The sequence below is a fragment of the Oreochromis aureus genome, linkage group 22 (genome assembly GCF_013358895.1).
Source record: "Oreochromis aureus strain Israel breed Guangdong linkage group 22, ZZ_aureus, whole genome shotgun sequence".
NCBI classification, from domain to species: domain Eukaryota; kingdom Metazoa; phylum Chordata; class Actinopteri; order Cichliformes; family Cichlidae; genus Oreochromis; species Oreochromis aureus.
This window is the reverse complement of record NC_052962.1, coordinates 36,990,904-37,006,529: the sequence shown is the minus strand read 5'-3', so window position 1 is coordinate 37,006,529 and position 15,626 is coordinate 36,990,904. Positions and strand designations below refer to the sequence as shown.

Sequence of the window (15,626 nt, the reverse complement as noted above, 5' to 3'; positions counted from 1 at the left end):
TGTCCTTCATCACAACAGAAGCCACAGAAATCCTCCTCATCAAAAACATGACTTTGATCTGCATCCTCATCTGGACTCTCCTCTGCTGCTGCTTCACAGGTAAAGTCCAGAGAATCAAACTCCTCTCCTCTATCAACATCTGTCCCTCTGAAATGAAGCCCACAAAACCATGAAGCTGCTTTATGTTTTTGTCTCTGTATCCTCAGAGTCCAGAGGACAGATCACAGTGACTCAGCCTGGAGCAGTGAGCTCTGCTGTGGGAGACACAGTCACCATCAAGTGTAGGACCAGTCAGAATGTTCATGTTCATAGCAACTCTCACTGTTTAGCCTGGTACCAACAGAAAGATGGAGGAGTTCCTAAATTGCTTATTTACTTTGCTAGTACCCGAGATTCAGGGATTCCAGCTCGTTTTACAGGCAGTGGATCAAACTCTGACTTCACTCTGACCATCAGTGGAGTCCAGACTGAAGATGCAGCAGTTTATTACTGTCTGAGCAGACACAATATTAACAGCCAAGCTGTGTTCACACAGTGAAAAACAGTTGTACAAAAACCTCCCTCAATCAGACTGAACAGAAACTGAAGTGACTGCTGCAGCTGGAAGATACTGCAGAGACTGATACAGTTCACTGAGGACACACACACACACACACGCAAAATAAAGTGATTCATCACAAATTTGTGTCCTACTGCTATCGCATCCGTGTTGTGTTCAACTTTCAAATATATATTTAACTAAAGAATAAACGTGGGCCATTAACAGATACCAGGACAAGTCTTCTTCATGACCTTTGACCTTAGAAGTGGAACAAATCCACTGAATCTATATCAAGATAAAATAATCTGAAGACAAAAATCTGAAAATGTTCCTGATCAGTGAGGCTCAAAATAAAAACAACACAGCTGTGAATTTAAGATTTTACTGTAAACATATCATCAAACATGAACATGAGTGAAAAAGCTGTTATTGAACTGAAGGTGTTTTCATTTTATTCAATTATTTGTTCATGTCATCATTCATTTAATCTTCTCCTTGTTCATCAATGAAATTAAAACTTTGTACTTCAGATTCTTTCTAATCACTCCTTGTATTCGTTGACTCTCCTGTCTGTGAGTTCTCCTCAGAACAAACAGCTCATAAGAGACACTAAAGACTCTTTCTTCTTTAGACTTGCTTTGTAGTCTGGTGAAATTGTTTCCATGGCAAGAGTCATGTAACTTAAAATAAACATAAAAATAACCTGTACGATTTTAAAACTCCTGTTTTCTGCTTTTGCCAAAATGCAGATCTCCTTAATGGTTCTTTCAGCCTGTGTTTTATTTTACCAGTGTAAAATAAAGACATCATGTTGGAGTGCAGAGTTGGTCTAAATTCTTGTAAATGAAAAATATATTCATCAAGTGCAGGTTTGTAGATTTTGAATAAAATAAAATGTCTGATTCAACCAAAATTCACTTTGCAAAACATCTTTATTACCTAAAACATGAATGTTGTCATTATGAGAAAGAAAATAACAGTTTTAGTCTTTATTTGTTCTTAAAAAAGAAAGATGGAGAGACAGTTACAGAGTTGAGAATGAGAGCATTAAACCAGTATCAGGTTGAGTCAGGTCAGGACTGGGAACACTGGACTCTCCTCAGTGGCTCTGAGACCAGAGTCTGGCAGCCCTGGGTGGCCTCACAGGTCACAGAGCCCACCTTCATCCAGCGGTCTGCAGGGAGCCTCAGGGTGCTGCTCCAGCTGTAGAGGCCGTCATTCTGCAGCACCACGGGGCTCCTGCTCTCCTCCCAGCTGATGCTGCCACTGCCATCCACCTTCCAGGACAGACTCCAGTCTGAGGGGAAGCCCTTGTTGGCCAGACATGTGATTGTTGCAGTCCCCTGCTGTAGCTCCTCACTGGAGGGGGCAACACTGTCAGGATGGGACGGGTATCACCTAGGAGACACCAATCAGCTTAGAGCACAGGAGCACACAGCTGTCAATCAAACCACAGACAGTTGGACACCTTTACTGTAAGAGCTGATTTTCTCCATTAAGAAGTTTCTGTCAGGTGTTTTTTCTGCTCCACCAGTCATTAACTCACACATTGTTTCACTTCCCTTTAAGAAAGCTCTCATGCATATCAGCACAGAGAGAATCATCACACAGTTTGACCTGAAATATGTTCAAACTACACTGGAAGTAAAAGAAGCAGATGTGGCAACATTTACAAAACTTTAAACAAAAGTTTAAAATCATCAATATTGTACATGACTTATATTAATATTAACTGGAAACAACTATATAGGGAATATATTCAGGTACAAAAACTGGATTTAAAAGGTCAAATAAATTCAAATTCATTTTCAAATATTTTTTGACAGACTACACATATCAGAGATCGTCTTTTATTTTCTACTAGTCAAGATTCCATTTTTTCTTAATTTGACTAAAATGACAACATAAAATTTTGAGATCTCATCTGAATTACTCTGTGCGTCATAAGTGGATGATTAAAACAAGTTTGATACTTTAATTTCTAAAGTGATTTTTCATACATAGAAAACTTTGAAAATACTTTTAAAATGTTATTTAATATAAAGACAGTATTTGATAATTAAACCAGAATAAACTTACTTCCAACATTCAGTCTGGTTCCTCCACCAAAAGTCCACCACAGTGATACAAACTCATTGAGGCACCGTACAAAAACCTCTGACAGTCAGAGAGACACGGCTCTCTGACTGTCACAGCGAACTAAAGCTACAAACCCTCAACATTTAAGCATTAAAACTGCAAATTAAAAAACAAATCGTCCTATGGATTATTCCAATGTTTTAAAATCAATAAAATGTATGTTTCATACACATTCATAAACCACACTGTATTCCACTGTGAACACAGGAAATCTTAATAATTATATTAAAAAAATGTTTTTCCTGCCACACCCAGCAGACAAGTAGAATAAAATTAAAAGAAAAAAGCTGCTTAAATAAAACAGGTTTAAATGTGACTTACTTCCAACATTCAGTCTGGTTCCTCCACCGAACGTGTACCACAGTGATACAAACTCAATGAGGCGCCGTACAAAAACCTCTGACTGTAGAGAGACACGGCTCTCTGACTCTGAAACAAACAAACGCAACAAAATAATTCACTGTTTGCACAGCAGCCATGACTCAGCTGATATGACTTCTTCAAATAACATCATACAAAGTGAGATGAATTACAGTTAGATCCATAAGTTTTTGGATGATGACATATTTTTGCAATTTTACTCTGTACACCAACACACTTGATTCTGACTCAAACAATTAGGATGTGATTGAAGTGCAGATCATCAAGCACACAAAACCTCTTATCCTTTAAAAGCATGAGGAGTTTTGGAGTTTAGTTTTGTATCAGCTGTTTAGAAATCACAGCCATATTTAAACATGGTCCTCCATTTTCAGAGGCACACAATTAATTGGACATATAAAAGATCATTGCAAATACAATACTTGGAAATAAATCCTTTGTAGACAATGACTGCCTGAAGTCTAGAACCCATGGAGATCAGCAAATGCTGTTTCCTCCCTTGGGATGCTCTACTAGGCCTAGGGCTGGGCCATATCATACCGTTCACGGTAATACCGGTATAATGTCGGGCAATGATAAGAAAATGAAATATCGCGATAGAATATGGGTGAAACGCACATGCGCAGTGCCTTTGTTTTCATACACACATGGCGGAAAAAGCATGGCGGCGACAGAGAATGAGAAGGGCGAAAGTGGATCGTTAAATGAAACAGATGAACCAGAATTGGTTTGTAAAAATTGCTGCAACTTCAGTGGTGTGGAACTGGTTTAGCTTTCGTCCGTCAGATACACAACAAAGCACTATTTTTGGTAGCGCATGCTAGCGGGCCGTCGTTATTACCGTGTTTTTTGGAAAATACGGCACACTTAAAATCAATCCTTTGATTTTTCTGAAAATCGACAGTGCCCCTTATAATCCCGTGTGCCTTATGTATGAATTCTGGTTGTGTTTACTGACCTCGAAACGATTTTATGTACACGGCGCTCGAAAATCTGTCAAATGTTTTAGTCCGACTTTGTTAAGCTACGAACCCGCACACTTGATGGATTGTCGGAGCATTACGGCTATCGTAGGCAGGAGGCTCGCGGAGTGATACGTACTGTGCTTCAACATAATGTTACTGTATTGTGTGTGTATAACCTCTTTTTAAGTTTTGTGGATATTATACACGGTTATGCTCAGGATATGTCAGCCAGTTTCCACTGGAAATGCCTTTTGGTTAAACTGTCAGCAATTCAATTCAATTCAAGTATTTATTGTCATTGTCAAGAACAATGAAATTGTGTTTGGAGCTTCTACAACAGATAATAATAAATACTAAATTCCCCTTTAAATACTAAATTCCCCTTAGACCCAAGTGTGACTATTTAACCCAGTGTGACTTCAGTGCAATGAGACGATCCTTAGCAAAAACATGAGAATATGACAGGAAATGTTCATGGGACATTCAGACAAAGACCTGAGAAATATGACAAAGTGCAACAGTGCAACCCGTTCAATTATTGTACTGTGAGATATGATAATTGTCTATTTTCCAGACCAGTTCACTGCTATTAATAAGTTGGATATGGTTAATGTCCGTGAGAGGGGGGGCAGAGAGGGGGGGCAGAGTTCAGAAGCCTCACAGCCTGTGGATACAGGCTGTTGGCCAGTCTGGACGTTCTGGCCTGTATGGACCTGTATCTTCTCCTGAGGGCAGCAGGTGGAAAAGGTGGTGCGCAGGGTGGTGTTGGTCCCGCAGGATACTGTGCACCCTCCTCAGACAGCGAGTGGGGAAGATGTTGCTAATCTCTGGCAGAATCGTACCAATAATTCTGCCAGCTTCTTTCACCACCCGCTGGAGTGCTTGCTGGTCGGCCTTGGTGCAGCTGGGGAACCACACTAGAAATCCATACGTCAGAACGCTGCTGATGGCACAGTTGTAGAAGTTCAACATCAGAGGTCTGGGAATGTGTGCGCTCCGCAGTCTCCTCAGGTAGTAGAGGCGCTGTTGGGCCTTCCGTACAGCTGAGGTGATGTGGTTGCCCCAGGACAAGTCCTCAGTCACAGTTACCCCCAAGAATTTAAAACTGCTCACCCTCTCCACCGCCTCACTGCCAATGAAGAGAGGCAGGTAGTTGTTGTGACCTTTCCTCCGGAAATCTACAATAATCTCCTTAGTCTTTTTGGTGTTTAAGACCAGGTTATTGTCGCGGCACCATGACTCTAGTTGTTGCACCTCTGTCCTGTAGTTTGTCTCATCGTTGTTGGATATGAGTCCGAGCACTGTGGTGTCGTCGGCAAACTTAACAATGAGATTGGACGCGCAGGAGGAAATACAGTCATGAGTGAAGAGAGTGTATAGCAGAGGGCTCAGAACACACCCCTGAGGGGCACCGGTGTTGACCACAAGGGTGGAAGAGGTGTTCTTACCCACTCTGACGCTCTGTCTACGGTTAGTGAGGAAGTCCACAATCCAGTTGCACAGGGAGGAGTTGAGTCCCAGTTGATGGAGTTTGGGACGGAGTTTGTATGGCCGGATGGTATTAAAAGCCGAGCTGTAGTCTATAAAGAGGAGCCGTGCATAGGTGTTCTTGTGCTCCAGGTGCTCCAGTAGTGTGTGCAGCACTGTGGCGATCGCGTCCTCAGTTGACCGGTTCTCCTGTATGCAAACTGGTGCGGGTCCAGAGATGGTGGAAGGGCAGCTCTGATGTGTTTAATGACCAGTCTCTCAGGCATTTGGCGGGAATGGGGTGAGTGCCACAGGTCTGAAATCGTTCAGACATGTGACATTTGACTGTTTGGGGATGGGAACGATGGTTGCTGCTTTGAAACAGGATGGTACCAGTGAACAGGACAGCGAGGTGTTATATATAGAGGTGAAGACGTCCGCCAGGTCCGCAGCACAGTCTTTTAGCACCCGGCCCAGCACTCCATCTGGTCCGGCCGCCTTCCTGGTGTTAAGGCTGCGGAACACACGCCTCAGCTCATGAGTGCTCAGGACTGGAGCAGGGTCGGTTGAGGGGAGTGGGGACAGGACAGGGTCGGTGTTATCCCTATCAAAACGGGCATAAAAGAGGTTTAGGTCCTCAGCCAGAGTAGGACTGTCGGCTGAGGGTGGTGGTGTTCTCCTCTTGTAGTCCGTGATAGCCCTGATGCCCTCCCAGACCTGTCTTGGGTTTGTGATGTTCTCAAACCTGGCCTCGATGCGCCTCCTGTGCTGCTGCTTGGCAGTCTTGATGCCTCTTCTCAGGTTAGCCCTGGCAGCACTGTATGCCTCCAGGTCCCCGGAATGGAAAGCGTTGTTCCTCGTTCGGATAAGTTGTTGAACTCCGTGTGTCATCCAAGGTGGATTATTAGGGAACACACGGAGTCGTTTCCAGGTTGTTACATTGTCCACACAGAAACAGATGTAGTCCAAGACAGTGGAGGTGTAACTGTCCAATGCGACACGATTGTCAGTGTCCTGCTCCTTGAACACCTCCCAGTCTGTGCAGTGGAAACAGTCCTGGAGCATCGGAATAGCATCCTGCGGCCATGTTCTCACGGTTTTGGTTGTAATCCCAGTGCTCTTGATCTTTGGTGTGTATATTGGGTGTAGCAGAAGAGAGAGATGGTCTGACAGACCCAGGTGGGGATAGGCCTGGGCTCTGTATGCGTTCGCCATGTTGGTGTACACCTGGTCCAAAGTTCTATCTCCTCTGGTAGCACACTTCACATTTCGGTGGAAATTGTGAAGTACAGATTTCAGGTCCGCGTGGTTAAAATCCCCAGCCGCAATAAAGACATTGTCCGGTGTGCTACCAGGCTGTTATTGATGCTGCTGCTCTCAGTTGTGCTAACGCTAGCTTAGCATTAGCATCTGGTGGAATGTAAACAGCGCAGATGTAAACGGCAGAAAATTCCCGGGGGAGATAGAATGGACGGCACTTTAACACCAACAGTTCTGCCTCTGTACTGCACAGTCTGTCCGTTACCGTGACGTTCGTGCACCAAAAGTTGTTGATATAGATGCACAGCCCCCCGCCGGTCTTCTTACCAGAGTCCGCAGACCTGTCGGCTCGGTAGGCGGTGCGGCCTGCTAGCTCAATAGCCGCCGGCGTCGGGAATGGCGCTGTCCAGCCAGGTTTCAGTGAAAATCATGCACGAACAGTTGTTGAAAGTCCGTCGGGTGGCGATCTGCAGTCGTATTTCATCCAGTTTGAAACGGATTGAACGAGCATTGGAGAGGAATATGGTCGGGAGTGGTGGTTTGAACGGACTAGCCTTTAGCCGTGCCCACAGGCCTCCCGCCTGCCTCTCTTCTGCCTCCGCCGCAGCGTCTCCTCCTCGCGGCTCACTGTTGCGGGTAGCCCGGGGTTGCTTGACGATCTCCGGGGATGAGATACTCGGATGTTAGTTGAAGATCTCCACGGCTTAGTTGTAATAGTTGTAGTAGATCATCTCTGTTGTACTGAAGTAAACCCAGACTGTGTGAAATGATACACAGTGCCACCAAAAGTGCAAAAATGTAGGAGCTCCAGGCCGCTGCGTCTGTGCGCGCCGCCATCTTTTGCCAATATGTAACAGTAACAGTTAGTGGAATCTGTGCCTAGTCTCGTCCCAAGTCAGCTAACTTTGATGGACCGGTCTTGTAGACCAGTTTTCAGCGACGATGCAAGGAATTTGCACTGTTAAATTTTTATATAACTTTAATGCACATAAAAAACAGCTGCTTGTTTAAGTGAAAATACGTTGATTTTTTTTTTTTTGGCATGAATAAAGTTGTGGAGTTGTAAAGTATTTTGTCTAGTGTCAATTATATCGTCAGTTATATCGTTATCACAAATTTTCAAACGTATATCGTGATAAATATTTTTGGTCATATCGCTCTGCTCTAACTAGGCCTTTACTGAGTCTAAATTTAATGTCTGCTTGTTTGTGGGTCTCTCTGCATTCAGTTTAGTATTTAATTACAGGAAAGCATGCTCTGTTGAGGTGAAACAAGGTGACTTGACCATTAAAAATATCCTCTTTCCTTGCCTAAGAAAGTCTTAGGTGTTTTTTTTCCAGTTTTCTTTGGGTCATTATCCATTTGCACTGTGAAGGGTTGTGCAGTGAGTGTTGCAGCACTTGGTTGAATGTGAGCAGAGAGTATAGCTGTGTACACTTTACATTTCACCCTGCTACCTCTATCAGCAGTAACATTATCAATAAACACTAGTGGCCCAGCTACACTGGCAGCCAAAAACATCAGTGCCATAACTTTGGCTCCAACATCTTTGACAGATGATGTGATTTGCTTCAGATGAGTTTTTCTCCTTTGTAATTTTCTCTTCCAATCATGCTGAAAAAACTTCATGTTGGAACTGTTCCTGATCTTTTAAATGTTTTACTGGCAAAGTCTAATCCAGACTTCCAGTTCTTGAGCGTAACAACAACCAGTAACTGTTTCCTTTAATGAAGGTAGGGTCTCTTTAGTGTTGCTGAGCTTCCCAGCACATCCATTCATTTTAAGACTGAATCAGATTGTTGATTTGGACAGTCCTGATTTTTTTTTTTTTATCTCTCTTTTATGATTGTTTTGGTTTTTCAGTCAATTCATAATCTCTTTGGTCCTCATGCTGATAAATACAAGTATATGTATTTATCAGTATATGAGTTGATCTCTTGAACTCATATACTGATAAATACTCTATCTTTTTAATTTATCTGAAATAATGAGGAAACAAGTCCTGTCTGTCCATGAAATGGCTTTAGGTCAGCTGTTACTTTTGAGCATCTGGTAAAAAAAGAAAAATGTAAATTATATGTATATAAATACAATCAGAACTTTAGAAAACTGACTCTGAGATCTTGATTATGTTAATTTGACTGATCCAAGTCACACCACAAGATTCATTACCTTAAAGATGTGACTTATCACTTTCATAGCAGTAGGTGAATGAATGTTTAAATCTGTTTTTAATGTGTGATACCAGATTGAACATCAGGAAAAGACTTAGAGATCCTGAATGAATCAATCAATAACAGACTAAAAACAAAACACACTTGGACCTGGAAAGTGCATCCTAGACCAACTAAAATTAACTTTATCATTTTACATTTTACTCAAAACATGCTGGCAGATTGAAATGACACCTTTGCATTCCCATTGTGATGACTGCTTATGTAGTCATGTTGGAGTCAGTCAGATGATTTCCATAGAGAGGCACTTTGCATCAGCAGCACCATGCTCTAGTGCTCTGGGAGAGTTTATAGTCCTGAGAGTTGAACACTGGATGACTGACAGCTGTCCTTCATCACAACAGAAGCCACAGAAATCCTCCTCATCAAAAACATGACTTTGATCTGCGTCCTCATCTGGACTCTCCTCTGCTGCTGCTTCACAGGTAAAGTCCAGAGAATCAAACTCCTCTCCTCTATCAACATCTGTCCCTCTGAAATGAAGCCCACAAAACCATGAAGCTGCTTTATGTTTTTGTCTCTGTATCCTCAGAGTCCAGAGGACAGATCACAGTGACTCAGCCTGGAGCAGTGAGCTCTGCTGTGGGAGGAACTGTGAACATCAAGTGTGGGACCAGTCAAAATGTTCATGTTTGGAACAACAATCAGCTTTTAGCCTGGTACCAACAGAGAGATGGAGCAGTTCCTAAACTGCTCATTTACTTTGCTAGCACTCGACAATCAGGGATTCCAGCTCGTTTTACAGGCAGTGGATCAAACTCTGACTTCACTCTGACCATCAGTGGAGTCCAGGCTGAAGATGCAGCAGTTTATTACTGTCAGAGTGAACACTACATTAACAGCCAGCATGTGTTCACACAGTGAAAAGCCGTCATACAAAAACCTCTCTCAAGTGCAGAGTTTGATACAGTTGACTGAGTACACACACTCAAAGAAATACACTGGTTTTCATATCTTAGTGAGGATATCTAATTGACATAATGCGTTCCCTAGCTGCTTACTATAACCTTAACTATCAAAAGTGAATGCCTAACCATAACCTAACTGTAACCCTGAAACTAAAACCACTTTTTGACACACAAGAAATGCCTTCAAACTCGTTTGGGACGAGCGTTTTCCCCCCTTAAGTGACTGTTGTTCTCCACAGTATAGTGGCATGCCACACGTGTAACACACATTACAAAAAAAATCAACAAAACAAAAACATGTGGGGAACCCCCTCCAAATGTCACTGTTGGTGTTTCTGGAAAAAAACAAACATGGTTTGTATTATTTCATCAAAAGAAGTTAATTTGTCTTCATCACTCTCAGATGTACAACCAATCACGGGGTAGATGAAGGTAATGACATGTTCTGGTACCAACAGAAAAATGGTGAAACTCCTAAAAAGCTCATTTATAATGCTGACACTTGAGCTTCATGACCTTTGACCTCATTCACACTTCACAGAGGTTTTAAGTTTCTTGGAACCTTATCCCAACTTCACATAAATATGATTGTTAGAAAGGTGTCAAAGTACACAACACACACGATGATCGTGCTCACTATTATTGTGTTTTACTGATAGTTATGAACTCAACTAACACAATCTGTTCCAGTCCAGCTCTCCCCGTCCCCGCTCGACTCTGTCTTCACTATATAGAGGAACAGAAAGAGACAGCGTCATCAGTCAGTCGCCACCACCTGTGGCTCACCTGCCTCCTGGTACCGCCCCCTTGAGCTCACTGTACCACTCCTCCCCTGCAGCTGAGCCAAGGACCACACCTCTGCCACAGAAGGCAAATCAAAAATACCCATTTTGGCACTCTCTGTTATGGACACAGATGTACAGATTTGTATACAGAGTAGCATGAAAGACTAAAATGTAAGCACTCAGTACGGTGCAGAAAAGTGCTGAACAATCATAAATTCTCAACAATCAGTTGTTTGTTTCTGCTCGTTAAATTCTGTAAGAGTTAGAAATGTGAAGGTCATAAGTTCAGTCTGTGGATTTTACCTCCAACAGCACCTTTTATCCAGGTACATGTTCTTGAACCTAAAGTGTCTGTGATGATAACAGAGATTCTATCATGATGGGTTTTATTCATTAATTTTATTCATTTTAATAAAGCTGGAATTCAGTTGTGTAATTGTTTGTAATTTGTGATTAAAAAAAACATCAACAGCAGTGAACAATGATGCTTGATCTGCCCCACTGTTACATGTCACATGGTTGTGATCATATAGCTACAGAAAGAGGTGTTATAGGTAGTGCTGTCAGAGATAACAGCCTCATTTAAAAGATACTGATTGTGTCTGTTTGTGTTTTACAAGAACTCCTTTGAATTAAAGAGCAGTGACTGTACCTCCACATGTCTGAGCTCCTCACTCTTTCTGAGACTGAGCTCAGCTACTCTACAGCATGAACCTCTGACCTCATTAATTCATATTTTTAAATTTATCCAGATATATCCTCACTAAATATTATGATAAGCATGTGAATCCATCAATGAACCATAAAACAAACATTTAAATAATAGAAAATATTTTGGAATAAGAATATTCTGAAGAACAAACTGATATATCTGCTCAGTACTGTGATGGATTGAATTACTCATCGACTCATCGTCAGATTGATCCAAGTCCAAGTCAGTCTGATGATTTCCATAGAGAGGCACTTTGCATCAGCAGCACCATGCTCCAGTGCTCTGGGAGAGTTTATAGTCCTGAGAGTTGAACACTGGATGACTGACAGCTGTCCTTCATCACAACAGAAGCCACAGAAATCCTCCTCATCAAAAACATGACTTTGATCTGCGTCCTCATCTGGACTCTCCTCTGCTGCTGCTTCACAGGTAAAGTCCAGAGAATCAAACTCCTCTCCTCTATCAACATCTGTCCCTCTGAAATGAAGCCCACAAAACCATGAAGCTGCTTTATGTTTTTGTCTCTGTATCCTCAGAGTCCAGAGGACAGATCACAGTGACTCAGCCTGGAGCAGTGAGCTCTGCTGTGGGAGGATCTGTGAACATCAAGTGTGGGACCAGTCAGGATGTTCGTGTTTGGAACAACAACCATCTTTTAGCCTGGTACCAACAGAGAGATGGAGGAGTTCTGAAACTGCTCATTTACTTTGCTACCAGTCGGCAATCAGGGATTCCAGCTCGTTTTACAGGCAGTGGATCAAACTCTGACTTCACTCTGACCATCAGTGGAGTCCAGGCTGAAGATGCAGCAGTTTATTATTGTCAGAGTGATCACTATATCAACAGTCAGTATGTGTTCACACAGTGAAAAACAGTCGTACAAAAACCTCCCTCAGTCAGACTGAACAGAAACTGAAGTGACTGCTGCAGCTGGAAGATACTGCAGAGACTGATACAGTTCACTGAGGACACACACACACACACACACACACACACAAACTTTTTCTCAATGACATTCAGCATAGATTTGTGCTTAATTAAGTAAAGAACAAACGTGGGCCAGTAGCAGAAACCAAGATCAATCTTTGTAATGACCTTTGACCTTACAAGTGGAGCAAAGCCACAACATCTATAACAAGACAGATAAGAATCTGAAGACAAAAATATGGAAATGTGATCAGCGAGGGCCAAAATAAAAACAATATACTTGTGAATCAAATATTTTACTGTAACATATAATCAAATATTAACATGAGAGAAAAATCTGTTATTGAACTGAAGTTGTTTTCATTTATCAATTATTTGTTCATATCATCATTCATTTAATCTTCTCCTTGTTCGTCAATGAATTTAAAACTTTGTACTTCAGATTCTTTCTAATCACTCCTTGTACTCGTTGACTCTCCTGTCTGTGAGTTCTCCTCAGAACAAACAGCTCATAAGAGACACTAAAGACTCTTTCTTCTTTAGACTTGCTTTGTAGTCTGGTGAGACCGTTTCCGTGGCAACCAGCTCCCAGCATTGCTTAATGAACCAGTCTGTCCGGTACAGGTGAACAACACCACCAACAACCTACCACACACATTCATGTAACTTTGAACAAACATAAAAATAACCTGTACAATTTTAAAACTCCTTTTTCAGCTTTTGCCAAAATGCAGATCTCCTTAATGGTTCTTTCAGCCCGTGTTTTATTTTACCAGTGTAAAATAAAAACATCATGTTGGAGTGCAGAGTTGGTCTAAATTCTTGTAAATGTAAATGAAAAATATATTCATCAAGTGCAGGTTTGTAGATTTGAATAAAATAAAATGTCTGATTCAACCAAAATTCACTTTGCAAAACATCTTTATTACCTAAAACATGAATGTTGTCATTATGAGAAAGAAAATAACAGTTTTAGTCTTTATTTGTTCTTTAAAAAGAAAGATGGAGAGACAGTTACAGAGTTGAGAAACAGAGCATTAAACCAGTATCAGGTTGAGTCAGGTCAGGACTGGGAACACTGGGCTCTCCTCAGTGGCTCTGAGACCAGAGTCTGGCAGCCCTGGGTGGCCTCACAGGTCACAGAGCCCACCTTCATCCAGCGGTCTGCAGGGAGCCTCAGGGTGCTGCTCCAGCTGTAGAGGCCGTCATTCTGCAGCACCACGGGGCTCCTGCTCTCCTCCCAGCTGATGCTGCCACTGCCATCCACCTTCCAGGACAGACTCCAGTCTGAGGGGAAGCCCTTGTTGGCCAGACATGTGATTGTTGCAGTCCCCTGCTGTAGCTCCTCACTGGAGGGGGGCAACACTGTCAGGATGGGACGGGTATCACCTAGGAGACACCAATCAGCTTAGAGCACAGGGAGCACACAGCTGTCAATCAAACCACAGACAGTCGGACACCTTTACTGTAAGAGCTGATTTTCTCCGTTAAGAAGTTTCTGTCAGGTGTTTTTTCTGCTCCACCAGTCATTAACTCACACATTGTTTCACTTCCCTTTAAGAAAGCTCTCATGCATATCAGCACAGAGAGAATCATCACACAGTTTGACCTGAAATATGTTCAAACTACACTGGAAATAAAAGAAGCAGATGTGGCAACATTTACAAAACAAATTTAAAATCATCAATATTGTAAATGACTTACATTAATATTAACTGGAAACAAATAAATAGGGAATATATTCAGGTACAAAATCTGTTCATTTACATTTAAAGTGGATTTAAAAAGTCAAATAAATTCAAACTAATTTTCAAACAATAACTGACAGACTAAACAAATCAGAGATTATCTTTTATTTTCTACTAGTCAAGATTCTTTTTTCTCTTAATTTGACTAAAATGAAAACATAAAATTTTGTGAGATCTCATCTAAATTACTCTATGTGTCATAAGAGAATGATTCAAACAAATTTGATACCTGAATTTCTAAAGTGATTATTCATACATACAATACTTTTTAAATTTTATTTAATAAAAATACAGTATTTGATAATTAAACTAGAAAAAAACTTACTTCCAACATTCAGTCTGGTTCCTCCACCAAAAGTCCACCACAGTGATACAAACTCATTGAGCCGCCGTACAAAAACCTCTGACTGTAGAGAGACACGGCTCTCTGACTCTGAAACAAACAAACTCAACAACATAATTCACTGTTTGCACAGCAGCCATGACTCAGCTGATATTGTTTCTTCAACTATCACCATACACAGTTAGATGAAATACAGTTAGATCCATAATTTTTTGGATGATGAGAAATTTTTGCAATTTTACTCTGTACACCAACACACTTGATTCTGACTCAAACAATTAGGATGTGATTGAAGTGCAGACCTTCAAGCTCCTTATCCTTTAAAGGCATGAGGAGTTTTTGGAGTTTAGTTTTGTATCAGCTGTTTAGGAATCACAGCCATATTTAAACATGGTCCTCCATTTTCAGAGGCACACAATTAATTGGACATATAAAAGATCATTGCAAATTTAATAATTTTTGATACTTGGAAATAAATCCTTTGTAGACAATGATTGCCTAAAGCCTAGAGCCCATGGAGATCAGCAAATGCTGTTTCCTCCCTTGGGATGCTACTCGGCCTTTACTGAGTCCAAATTTAATTTCTGCTTGTTTGTGGGTCTCTCTGCATTCAGTTTAGTATTTCATTACAGGAAAGCATGCTCTGTTGAGGTGAAACAAGGTGACTTGACCATTGAAAAATATCCTATTTCCTTGCCTAAGAAAGTCTTACGTGTTTTTTACAGTTTTCTTTGGGTCATTATCCATTTATACTGTGAAGAGTTGTGCAGTGAGTGTTGCAGCACTTGGTTGAATGTGAGCAGAGAGTATTGCTGTGTACACTTCACATTTCACCCTGCTACCTCTATCAGCAGTTACATTATCAATAAACACTAGTGGCCCAGCTACACTGGCAGCCAAAAACATCAGTGCCATAACTTTGGCTCCACCATCTTTGACAGATGATGTGATTTGCTTCAGATCAGTTTTTCTCCTTTGTAATTTTCTCTTCCAATCATGCTGAAAAAACTTCATGTTGGAACTGTTCCTGATCTTTTAAATGTTTTACTGGTAAAGTCTAATCCAGTCTTCCAGTTCTTGAGTGTAACAACAACCAGTAACTGTTTCCTTTCATGAAGGTTTCCTTTGATAGTAGACTTGAGACTATGATACAGCTACCTCCTACACAGTGTTTTAGACTTATATATTTGTATTGTAAATGACCTAAAATGAAGGG

General features: G+C 41.4%; 1 long non-coding RNA gene, 1 pseudogene and 2 gene segments (V, D, J or C); 1 reads left to right on the top strand and 3 right to left on the bottom strand.

The window, feature by feature from the left end:
- Nucleotides 1-15,626, bottom strand: part of LOC120435794 — a 281,387-nt pseudogene that overhangs the window by 124,914 nt on the left and 140,847 nt on the right.
- On the bottom strand, nt 1,455-2,951 carry LOC120435805. Its single transcript, XR_005609924.1, has 2 exons — nt 2,621-2,951; nt 1,455-1,939 (listed from the first exon to the last, which is right to left on the bottom strand). It is a non-coding gene; the product is annotated as an uncharacterized LOC120435805 (long non-coding RNA).
- Nucleotides 11,766-12,269, top strand: LOC120435797. The segment is given in 2 exon segments: nt 11,766-11,821; nt 11,929-12,269. Coding segments are annotated over 2 exon segments (384 nt in total).
- Nucleotides 13,273-14,556, bottom strand: LOC120432762. The segment is given in 2 exon segments: nt 13,273-13,708; nt 14,393-14,556. Coding segments are annotated over 2 exon segments (459 nt in total).